Consider the following 12920-nt stretch of genomic DNA (forward strand, 5'->3'; position numbering starts at 1 on the left):
GCCTGTTATTATATTTATAAATATTGTTATTACTTTACCCTCATTTTACTGAGATTCCTGTAGTCATAGTAGTTTTCATACTGCTCAGCAAGCTTCCTGCAGAGTATAATTCCATTCTCCCAGCACTGTACATAGATATAGAAAAGAAAAAAGGCCCATAAATTCTGTAATTGGTCTGCAAATGCTGCAGACATTCATGTCATTTACTGTTATCTGAATCTCGGTATCTTTAAAACTACAATGTCTTTGAGGAAATGGACAATCATCACAAAATCACAAATGGTTCATCACAAAATCACATTTCATTTTATTTAAGCTTTTTATGAGGTGGCTGGCAGCGTTTTTCTTTTTCTTTTTTTGTATTAGGGCAGATTGTTGCCCCGGCCACCCCATAGATTTGAATTGGAACTGCCTGTCAACTCTTATAAGACTTTGTTAGAAAAGTGTTTTCTCAAGTGGCTTAATTGACCTCTTCCCTAGGCATTGTGGCTGCCTGCAAAATTGCTTGCAAATGTCTGAAAAAGTCTAGCATTTACTGACTATTACCCCTTTAAGGCACCTAGTGGTTGCCAGTAGGTCCCCATGAGCAGTAAATGCCAAAGTGTTTTGTTGCTAATGTAAAACAAGCCCTTAGTTGTCTGAAGTAGGGGCCCAAATCTACCATTAATTTGGAAAAACTAGTGGCAGCATCTATGGTTTTATATTATACATTTATAAAAAAAATCTATACAAATTTGTTATGAACAAAACACAAAATATTAGCTGCCTTACTTTTCCTCTGTCAAAATTCTGGATGATGGTCATGTGGAGGTACTCTTTTCTTTGCCATTCTGTTTGCATTGGATAGTTTAGAAACTCTCTAAGTGGCCGATCAGACCATTCCAGTAGCTCATCATACAGTAGAAGGGTGTAGGCAGCCTCTGCAGAGAATTAATTAGGAGAATAAATAATATTTATCATATATTGTGTTATATATTGCCCCCCCCCCCCCTCCTTTATCCCTAAAACTTTCAGGATGGGTTCACATCTGTGTATTGCAGTAATGCACGTGTTACTACAACATGCATTGAATGCAGTTCAACTGATTTTGAATGACACCCGACACACTGGAGTTGTGGTACACAGCAACATTTTCTGGTTTATTCGGATTGAATGGGTTGCCTAAAATGGACCATGGGAGAGAATATAAATGCTGCCATTGCTGAACCCATTGTAAAGAATAAAACTGCTGGATGTAAAGATAATCTTTTCATTTCAGTAGTTCGCCTGAGTTGTATACTCATTCGGAAGGTAATAAGGGCAAAAGTAGTACTTTTTAGAACCAGGTAAGAAATGGCAGCCTACATAATCTCCCAGTGGAAGGCCCAACATTTTCCTGTGCACAATAGCAGGCAAGTGGACTGCATGTATGTGAATGGGGCCTTACAGAGACCAATGAACCATCCATAGATAGTGTAGATAGATAGATAGTGTAATGACTACCAAAGTTATAAACACAAGTACACATTATTAATAATATGGGAACAAAACAGTATATAAAAACCTATCAGTATGTTTTTGGGTTTGAGAATAAAGGAAAATGCAAGGAAAAAACCTATACAAAAACATGAATCTCACACAAACTCAAAACAGTATCCCTGCAAGGACACAAACCAAGACCCTTTTATCCTGAGCAACAAATAAAACAAGTCATACACTGTTGATTTCCACACAATTAATAAAACAACTCCCCACTAGTAGACTTAGAGTAAAATAATAATAAAAACTGTTGTATCATTACAAACAGGACTGTAGGTTGAAGTAAACATATTACCTATTTAAAGGTGTATCTAAAACCAAGAAAACAATTAAAATATATTGTAGTTTTCAAATCATATGGTTACAAGTATTCCTCTTTCATTATATATATATATATATATATATATATATATATATATATATATATTAGAATGAGGTTACTAGTAGTCATGTGTGGTTTTTGCACCATTCTGATGCATTGGCAGCCGATTCATAATGATCAGGCTTCCTTAACATTGTGCACATTAACCCGTAAAGTAACATGCTTTAATGGATCATTGAATCAGCCAATGAAGTATAGTCCACATCCACAAAATCAGGCCCCTTCATCAATCACTAAACTCTTGCTTTTATATTTGATCATCTCACGTTAGACTCAATACACCAGAGTCCTGACTCTTTGACTAAAACCCAGACCCCATGTAGAGGTATTAGGTGCATGTTTTACCTGTGTAGTTCTGTGCTTTCATGTGGAGGTCATATAGTTTGTGAATATATCGTATATACATTTCTTCTTTGTTCAATTCTGTTTTATAAAAATTCTGTAAAGAAATATTTTTCATTTAGTTAATCTTCAATACATACAATATATCTTTCAAAAAAAGTTTTTAACAGGGGGAGGAACATTATGTGCTACTTTTTTAAAAAAATGACATCTTTTCACAATTTTGCCAACATTTTTACTCTCTGGGTATAGAAAGTTCAGTGGGCTCCATATAGCGATCTTCAGTAAGATGTAGACCACATCCTAACACAATACACATCTTGCCAATGAAGAACACTGTATTACAGATTGCAAGAGAATGTCTAAAAGGAGAAAAAAAATTCTGGTATGACTACTTCCACATCCTACAATAAAATGCATGTCCCTCAGAAGCCAAAACAGACATTGGCTTTAGGATGCATGGGGAAGTAGGGACATTTGAAAGCACTAAGTTTATAATAAAATTCCCAAGCTGAAGATATTACCTTCTAGACCCCATGACATAACACATGAGATGTACCCACATAATCAGGTCTGATAGGACTACAGATCTCCCAATAAACTGCTCCTAGAACATCAAACTCTATCAAGATTCTACCTCAATCATCTTAAGACTGCAAAAGCCTTGCTAGCACTTGAAGAGAGGCTCCTTTGTCTATAAACATTCTGTAACAGATACACAAGTGTTGCTAATGAAAAGCTATTGTAAACATTAAACTCTAGCCTCCTAAAATGACAATACCCTTAGGCTAGGCCACACCTGTGGTGGGACAAACTCGAAATGCTTGGCCACTTGGTTCTTTTTTCATATTTAACAGGGGGCGCTACATGTAGTGTCTCTGCCAAGGTAGCATTTCATATGTGTTAGAAAGTGCTAAAAGCATAGCAACCACCTAAAATAGCCTAAAAGTGAGACGTTCCTAGTTTATTGTATGGCATTAGACAACTATAGTAGGAAATACCCTATAAAAGTAATTATTTTTTTTAAATAAATGGTTACTTTATTAACAAGAGAAACAAAACCTATATCATCGAAAAACATTTTTCTTTAACATTTTTCCAAGTGTTCTTCTAATGAAAAGATGCCGCCTTAGGCATTTCATTAAACAAACAGAAGACTGACATTTGACTCCAAGTCATGTATATCACGCTGATAAGATTCAGGTTCTCTGAATTCTCTGATAATGAATGATCTGAATTGGAGAACCATTAAACTTTACCTGGATATATTCACATTTTTTGGCTTAGAGTTTTCCATCATCATGTCAAAACTAGGCTTTTTTTCATATCAGTCACCAAGCCTAGTACATGAATATATAATTTTCACAAAGGTTTTTATAGCTGGAAGATATAAAAGATATAGTAGTAGCTGATGTTGCCACCACAACTGATGCTAGGGTATCTCATTATTTTTATTATTTATTATTACAGAGGATTTATATAGCACCAACATATTACGCAGTGCTGTACTCATGATTTTATAGGGCACATCTTATTTTTGTAGCAGAAAAACTGGTACTGTAGTAGCATAATCTGCATATTAGGGACATCCAGCTTTCAATTTTCTTCCCATAAGTAATTACTTGGGCTACAATGACAATCCATACAGGCTTGAGCTATTCCCTTACCTGCAAGAAAACACTCATTTTCCATCATTACTGCCTGAATAGATTTGTACTGCAGCCATTGTGTTTGTTTTAATGAGGAACAAAACAGCACGTTACAAATTGAATGAGAAACATTTTCATTAAGATTTCATTGCTGGCAAACTGGTGACCAATTTAAAGTATGTATCCTACCAAAAGACTAACAGTGCACCCAATCTTCTTCCCATCCACTTCCCCTATCTTCATGCAGTCCCTGAAAATACAAAGGCAAAATATTATTCTTCATGGAAAAACTAAAAGAAATATCACAACAATTTTCACACTGACATTCTAACTTGTGTGCCGTTTCTAAAAATACAAAATGCTTACTATTAAAAAATGTATTCTGGTACACTCATGTATTCCAGCTATTATTTTATAAATGGAAGCAGAACATTCTAGCTATCCTGAGTGACTTTATTTTTAAAGATCAACAATACAATTTCTTGATCAAGAAATGTTTACTTTAAAATAGCAAAGCACACAGGATCAGCTGCTTTTACTAAAACTCCTTCCACTTTTTCTATAAATAGAAGAACGCATATGCATTTAATCACTAAAAAGCATGCATTTTACCTACAAATGCAGTGACTACAACTGCAAACTTGCCTAAAGATAAAAATGTAAACATGGTACTTTATTAGATTGAAACTATAAATACAATTTTTTTATCAAATGCCCCTAAAGTATATTTAAAGCTGTCTATATGCAGGACATTTGAGGTAATGTTGTGATGAATTTCACAATAGCTAGCAAGAATTGTGCAGTGCATGGCAAGTGATGAATCCATGAATACAAAAATGAATCAGTGATTTTCTAGTCTTCTGAAATAAAAAGTTTGTTTTTTTTTAGCAAAGAAAATGAAAAATTGTACTGAATACAATGTGGCAATACTATGATATAAGTATTTATAGAAAAAACAAAATATTTGTGAAAATTGGGAACCAATATACTCTTTGCTTGCACATAGGTGATTTGCTTCATTTTTAATCTAGTAGTTTAGGCAGCACAACACCGATATTACTTAGGGTAAATCTTGAATTTGGTTCAGGGTTTAAAACTCCAAACCAAATTCAAGATTTACCCCAAGTAATATTGGTGTTGTGCTGCCTAAACTACATTTAAAGAGTACAAGGAAGTAAATAAAACAGCAAAACTGTAAGTTTTACAGTACGTAAACCGTAAGTAAAACAGTAAAGTGATAGAGGAAAAAAGGAGGGTATGGGGACAAGAAAGGCAAAAAAGAGGGTGAAGGGGAGACAAGACTGGCAGTTAATTTAAGCATCTTTTCCAAAATGGTGCCCAAAAGTTTAGGCCTACCATGTTTAATAAAAAAATCAGGTCCATTTACATTTATACAGCTTCAAATGTTTGGAACCTGTTCAATATCGGAGTACATATCGCAAGCTTCTTTTGCAGGCACCAGTCACAAACACCTGTAATAGTTTCTGCATCAAGACATGCCCCTGAAACTGATTTTCTATTTTCCAGTGTTTCCAAACACATTCCCAAAGATCAGTTTGACACAAGTCATGTTTATTTCATCTCTGTCTCAGTACTAATGGGATTTTCAGTTGCTTACCTGTAGTCCAGCAGTCTCTCCATGAGTCGTGTTACAGTGGCAATTAATGATACGCCACTTTCTCTCCATGTTTCCCGCTCAATTTTTTTTAATAGGCTGAAATTAGAAACCATAAGTTAGAACTTCACAAAGCACATGTGTCCTGTAAATCAGTATTTTTACATTATGTGTTTTTTTTCTAATAAGTAACCATAAAGGACCTTATGCATTTTAGCATCAGACAGGTACTGTTTAGGTTGCTCCGAAACCACTAATGAAATGCAAATGTCCACTGTCCAATAAGATCGGAAAATGAACTCTAAATCTCATTGGCTAATATAGATAATTACTTACTATAAATATACATAGTTCATAACTGTCTTTCAGCATCTCCTGGTGGTAAGAACACAAACTGAATAGGGACGTTACATTAACCTCCTGGGCGGGTCATTTCTGTCCGGATATATATGTCTAAAAGCGGTACATTGTCTTTCATGAATTTTATTTTTACATTGTAGGCCTGTAATTCCTAGGCATAACTCACTGAAATATGCCAAATATTTAATAAATTTAATAAACTTAATAATAAACTTTAAAAAAAATTACTAAGGGTTACCGCTCAGGAGGTTAAAGAGGTGCCCAAACATTGAAAAATGATTACTCTTAAAAATATCAATATTTTTTTAGAGATATTGGTGAGAAAAACTAGATTTTATAAATGTGACTATATAGTGACAATAACTAATTGCATAAGCATATGGCTCTTCTGTACAGAAGCCGGATGTGTGTTTAGGTAAATGCGTAAAAGGCTAAATGGCTGGATGCAAAAACCAAAGCTGGGTGAGTAATAAATCCATCGAACTCTTGACTCTGTGGACTCACTAGAGAGAACTGCAGATATTTACTTTTGCTGAAACCTATATTTGTTTTGCTTACCTAGGATATGGCCCAAACAGAGGAATTCTAATCCAGGAAGCATTGATAAAAAATAATTTATTAACCACACAATGAACATTAAAAGCAGTCAAAGGTACACATGAAATATGGTTTAGAAAGGAGTAGAAATAAAAGGTTAATCCCAATTGTATTGTTTGGCTAAAGCAAGGTAAAGTTAGAATATCTGTTAGGTTAAAATGATTTCGGACCGAATGCAAAATAAGTTTGTTTTCACAGAAAACAGATTTATTCTCTTGCTCTGTCTTTAAGGTAGTTAATAAAATCTCTTTTTTATGACCACACTAATGCCAATACATGACAGAAATAAAACATCATTTGCTGTACTAAAATTGCTGTCCGCATCCACATTGAAAGAATTTTAATAACACCCCATGTGTTCTGATATCTGTCAAAGAGACTGATTTGCGTTGGTTTTGCATTACTTTCTGGTATTCCAAACAGTGGGGAGAAATTTCCAAACTGAGCAATAAAAATTGACAGTTTGAATCCTTCCATGCTCTGTTCCAAAAGTAAAACAATTACACATACAGATAAAACAAATGCCTTCATAAATGTAAACAAAAGGCATACTGAATACAACTTTGTATTGAAAGTAAAACTAAGGCCCCTATTAGAAAGGAAAGTTATATCTACCTACAGTTTTCTTGACTACAGTAGTAGTCTCACAAGCACTTATGTGACCTGACCTTACAGCATAGCAGAGCTCTGCTGAATGCTTCACTCCTTGATTGGCTGAGGAAGGGGAACTCCTGATGACGCTTAGGCTGCCAATCAGCACCCATCATCCCCATTCCCCTCTAGTGCTGAATGGCTGGGAAAAGGGAAATCCTGATGAAGGCTCAAGCATGATCAAGATTTCTTTTTCCTCAGCCAATCACAAAGCACTAGAGGTGAATTGGGAGACTGTCCTCATTTGCCCTCTAGTGTCTGGGGATCCCTCACTGTTAGGAGTCCCACGGCTTTGCTCATGTTATGAATGCTGCCGTGGGAATCATCCTGTCATTGTGGGATAACCTGTAAAAAAAAGTTTGAGTTACACAAAGCACACATTCAGAAAAATACTTTAACATTAAAGCCTCGTCTTATTTTCTACACATATTTTTAGTAAGAGGTTTTATGTACCCCTGTACTCATTCCCCAGGTTGGGGTGGCCGAGATCTGGGAGTTTCCTTATTAAAGGGGGCTTCCATATTCAATGGAAGCTTTCATAAAAAAAACTTAAAAACACTTGTAAAAGCCTCCATTGAATTCAATAGGAGTGTTTTCTTGCATTTTAATTTTTAAAACGTTGCAAGGAACGGTCTCTATACTGCTCAAAAACCTGCCTCAAGGAAACATCCTGGTGTAGAATGGACCATTGGAATGCATGGGAATTTCAAACATGGGCTTTTAAAGCCTCAGGTTAAATGCTGGGGAAAATGTCCGTGTAGACTAAGCCTAAAGAACACATAATGCAATTTCCTGAGATGGTTTGGCAACAATGATGCACTACTTATGAATTCTGTGTTGCCACTCTCATATAGGTAGTGCCTATTTACAATGATCGTGGGATGAAAAAGATGCAGCAGGGTAGCTATTAACATTGTCACTGACAGTTCATAAGCCTTTAAATCAGATTTATCAAACATTTATAGCATGGGGGAAACCTGGGAAAAACTTTCAGGTCTTCAGGGGACCCCTATAATAACTGTATCTACATGTCATAGAGCATTAGTGTGGTGGTCAGTGGGAAGAAGGTCACCCTTACAGATGGTAAAAAAGATTATTGGTCTTCCTTAAATTGACCTGAGAGGCATAAATTGCTCATTGCTCAAGGAACCCTAGCAACCTCTGGAGGAACCTTAGGGTTCCACAGAACCCTTTTTGAGGAACACTGCTTTAAAATGTCTTCAATGGCTTCAAACGAAAATAAAATGTGGCAAGTGTTGGAATTCATTAGGGAGTGATCTGAAGTCAATGATCAATTGAGGCAAGCACCCAGGTTATACTTGGTTACACAGTAGCGTGCTTACAGAAATTCCCAGGTCAAGAAGATCTAAAGATGTGTGAAACAAACATGTACAAAAACATGGCTGGAAAATAATATGAATCCTTCTTTAAGAGACACATGGTCTTAAATAATATTCTAGTATGCCTCTTTAAAAACTGAGGAGAAAGCACAGTTCATACCAGAAAGTAAAGTAGGATTTGTTTATTTGAATAAACCTGGTTTGTTATGAGTAGTAATTTGCATGTTTTCAGAAGGATGACTTGTCCCAGAACTTTTAATATTGAAATGAGTATTGATTTATTTATTTAACGGTATGAAGCTAAATATGGACAGTTAACATATGTAACCATATATAGGAATGGGAAGGGGGGGTCACAAAATAATTATTTATAATGTTTATTGCACCAACATATCTGTTCACATCACCTGAGCACAAATGGCTATATAATAGATGATACCCCTGTCCAAAAACATGCAGTGTTAGCTGGTGAAGTAATAAAAATAATAAAAACTGTATTTAATACAAAAAAAACATGGTCCGTGTTGTAACCAAAACCTAATCCAGTTAGGGTTTAAATGTACTATTTTTTTACTAGTTTTCTTCTTTGCAAGAAAGTATAAGACAGGAGTTTTGATATTTGCTAACGAGGGGGAGCTTAGAAATACTTGGCCACAATATTATGAATAATTTCAATATGATCATTATGACCCAAAGTGTAATGATGCTAACTGTATTTAGTATCTTGCAATGATATGACACAATGCCTTCCAGCACAGTTAGCTGAACTTGTGCTTTGTCCTCAGTATGGTCAATAGAGTCATCTAATAAACAGTACATGTGCCACAATGTCACACTGCACCATACTTTACCCAAAGCAATAACTAAGATGAAAGAAACAAAAAACGATTTATAAAATATATGTGCATCCTAAGGTTAATATACTAAACTATAAATAATTTACCATAAACTGTGAATGCTTCTTACAAACTTGTCTGGTGGGTCTCCCTGTGGCTTCTCTTGATAATTAAAGTCAGGCTTGTTGGTGGATTGACATGTCCTAGAATTATTGGGGGTCGAGGTTGGGTAACAAACTGGGTAAGTTACTGATCTCCACCTTTAGGTTATAAATTATTGACCACTGCACTCTGCATTAAATACCCTGCATTCTTCATTAAATGCTACTCACTACCCCTGCACTACATACTGATGCATTACTGACAACTGACCCTTTCACTCCATGTTATATACTACTGACCCTTTGCACTCTGTCTTACATATTATTACCTTCTGAACTCTGCATTATAAACTAGTGACCCCCTAAACTCTGTAATACATAATCCAGACTCCAGAACTCTGCCTTATACACTACTAACCTCTGTTCTCTATATTACGTACCCATGCTATCAAACAATTTGTTTCACATTACTAATGCCTTGCACTCTGCATTACATACTATTTATGCCTCACTTGGTGTTGCTGATTACCAGCACCTCACTTCATATTACTGACTACTGATCCCTGCACTCTGCATTATGCCCCTGCACTTTATGTTACATACTGCTGACAACCTTTTCCTAGTTAACCTTTTAATAAGTCTCTGATTAATTCTGAAACATAATTGGATAAAAGTCTCAAGGAATTTCTACTCTTTAATTTGTTCAAAAAGCCCTCAGCAAAACTGAATCTATTGCACTGCTGGATTCCAAGTGGTATTTGCAATCCAGTGTTGAAATTTAGATGTATATTCAGCAACTAGGTGTTTACCCTGCCACAAACTTTGTGTCCTGAGAAGGACATGTATACAGGAGTAGGCTCATGTTTTACTTTACCAAGCTCAAGACACTCCAATTGGTTAAGCAATTTGGACTCACTCACAGTTTGCCATTGACCACTTAGTGTGGTGCACCCTTCTATTCCTACAGTTGCCCAGAGGTGCTCCAGATCTTTTACAATCCTTACAGTGGCCTCTTTTACTACTAATACTACACAGAATAGTAGACACCAAGGATCCTGGAACCTAGCAAATGTCAAATTATAGAAATTCTGCTTTATTCTTCAGTTTATATACGATTCTTTTCCTGACCAAGCATTTCTTCATATAATGGGGCATTTATTATAAATATAATTTCAGAATTGGGGACTTAACTCCCCTACTTACCCCCTATCAAATCCCAAAAATGGCTAGATAATGATATTTCATTTAATACAATTTTAAAATTTGCAAATTATTTTACTGTTGTTCAAATCAATCCACCAGATTTGTAAATCCCTGGAAGAATGGAATCTACACCATTGATTTAAAAGCAGAGAATTGAATTGTAAAGTATATTTACTCAAATAGAGAAAATGGGAAACTACTGGTTGAGGAAAAAAAAACTCACGTATGTAGGTAGGCAATGACCTATTTATCTAGATCTTTCAATGTTGAGAGAATAACGAGGCAGGGGACGTGTTGATGCAGGCTAACTAGCCACTAAATGATCCTAATGCCACTATGTATAAGAATATAGAGTTGTGTAAGTTCCAAGTTTAAATAGTGGACTAATATAAGGACAGTAGAACACCATCACAAATACTACTGTGAAGTCATAACATTTCAGTGTAGAATTTAAGTAAAATTATTAAATTGGGCCTGGACACTTTTGCCAGACATGCTATGTACAGGCATTAGAAAAGTGAGATACATACTTGTAACTGTTTGTAGTATAATTAATATTACATACAAACATACATTTTGAGTTTACTACCTTTTTCATAAAAACAGAAATGTTTTTATAGTTCCTGTTTTCAGCTTGCACGTAGTAGAATATATTTTTTTACAATCTGCTGCAGGCATCTGGGTGCCAAACAATTACAAAAGCCATCACTCCTTTCCTTCTTTACAAGATTTTATCACAGGTGGCAGCTGCACTTAATATACTGCTGCCAACTGCTGCCCACATAACCACATTAAGAGATGGTTACTTGAACAGGCCTCAAATGGCTGCCCTTCATTAGATCAGTGTTGGACATACCCTTGATTAGTAATTTAAGTAAATACTGTGGCTGCTATTTTTATTACTCGTATACACCCTAGAAGTGAATAAATACATGATGACTGCTAATGGGCATAACTTATTGGTACATAAAATTCTATATAATACAGCTGCATAATTAAACCTTAACGCTTTCCTATGTTTCAAATGTAGATATGTCAAAAGACAAGGCATTTCTGTGCCTCGGAGTTTACCCACAGGAAAGGCTATTGTGTTTATTATCTAAATTCTAATCAATAGTACATAATACAAGATGCTAGGCGCTTCAAGCAATGATAATTTTTTATGTTAAGGTTTTTTATCTGAGTACATTTTATAATCTAGGTTAGAAATAAAAAAAGGAAATGGTTTCACTACATAAATATAATCCAATCTAAATACAGAATTAATGAAGCACTAAAGTTCTGCGGTCACTTAGAAGGTCATAGTACTTTAAAAGCGATAATCAAGTATTTTATTGGGGATTACCAGCAGCTTTATATGGTGTTAATAGAGGATGCCAGAAACATCATACGCAGCAAGTACAGGGAGGCAGCATCCCTTTACAAACATTCTCCCCTATGAAATCTGAACTGGAACTGCAGGAAAAAAAACACGATTCCCCAATATGAATACAAAAAAAAGCATAATTTGAATAAAATTTAAATGTACGTAGTAAATACTACACACATACACTCACTCAGCTCATACAGTCATTCTAAAAACAACGACTCATTAGTAGCACACAGAAGTTCAAGTGATGACAAACAACATATTTCTTGGCAATCTAAACCAACACAGAAAAAAAGCATTTATTGAAGCATCTGTCTGGTACCTTTTTATACCTTCTTCTGCAGTAAACAACACACCAACTCCCTACCCACACACAAACTTCTTCTCTTTTATCAATCAAGTACAACCAAAGGCATCCTGCATTAGCACCCTCCAAATACTGTAGGTATATGTACAAAGATGAGCCATACACTGATCAGACTAATCTGTAATATCACATTGACTTGTTTAGTTCCCCAGTAAAAAAAAAATAGTATTATAAAAATTTTCAGGATTACTTACATGCTGTTGAAGAGTTCCCGGTAGGTTTCGTCACCTCTTCCCTCAGACATCAGGCTGTCCAATTTGTCAATTAGCTTTGCTTCAACCTCAAAGAGATACATAAAAGGTGCTTTGTTTTATTGTACAGAAATTCCTCCAGGGTTTAGTGTTCTCTGCATGTTTGGCTAATCAGAATTCAGTCTTGGGTTGTCATAGGTCACACTGACACCCGTATTAAGCTGCTACAGATCCACGAGAGCGTTCTCAGGATAACTGTCATAGAACAGTGTGACTTTAAACATCCAGGCTGAGTAGCAGGAGCTGATACTGCTGCTAACACAGCTCTCTATATATGGATTCACACACAAAAAAGTGCAGCCCAGCTAAATTGCCTTAATTTTTCCTGCAGGGTTTTAT

The 12920-nt window shown here is 35.6% G+C and overlaps 1 protein-coding gene across 1 annotated transcript in view; it reads right to left on the reverse strand.

The window, feature by feature from the left end:
- DOCK4 (dedicator of cytokinesis 4) overlaps positions 1–12920 on the reverse strand; it is a 172331-nt gene that overhangs the window by 30132 nt on the left and 129279 nt on the right. Inside the window, exons 31-37 of the mRNA XM_072399031.1 lie at positions 12525–12610; positions 6425–6451; positions 5510–5605; positions 4081–4141; positions 2246–2339; positions 772–920; positions 39–125 (exon numbers count right to left, since the gene is read on the reverse strand). Coding sequence (XP_072255132.1) covers positions 39–125; positions 772–920; positions 2246–2339; positions 4081–4141; positions 5510–5605; positions 6425–6451; positions 12525–12610 — 600 coding nt within the window. The remainder of the gene's footprint in view (positions 1–38; positions 126–771; positions 921–2245; positions 2340–4080; positions 4142–5509; positions 5606–6424; positions 6452–12524; positions 12611–12920) is intronic.

This window comes from Pyxicephalus adspersus, chromosome 2 (genome assembly GCF_032062135.1).
Source record: "Pyxicephalus adspersus chromosome 2, UCB_Pads_2.0, whole genome shotgun sequence".
NCBI lineage: Eukaryota > Metazoa > Chordata > Amphibia > Anura > Pyxicephalidae > Pyxicephalus > Pyxicephalus adspersus.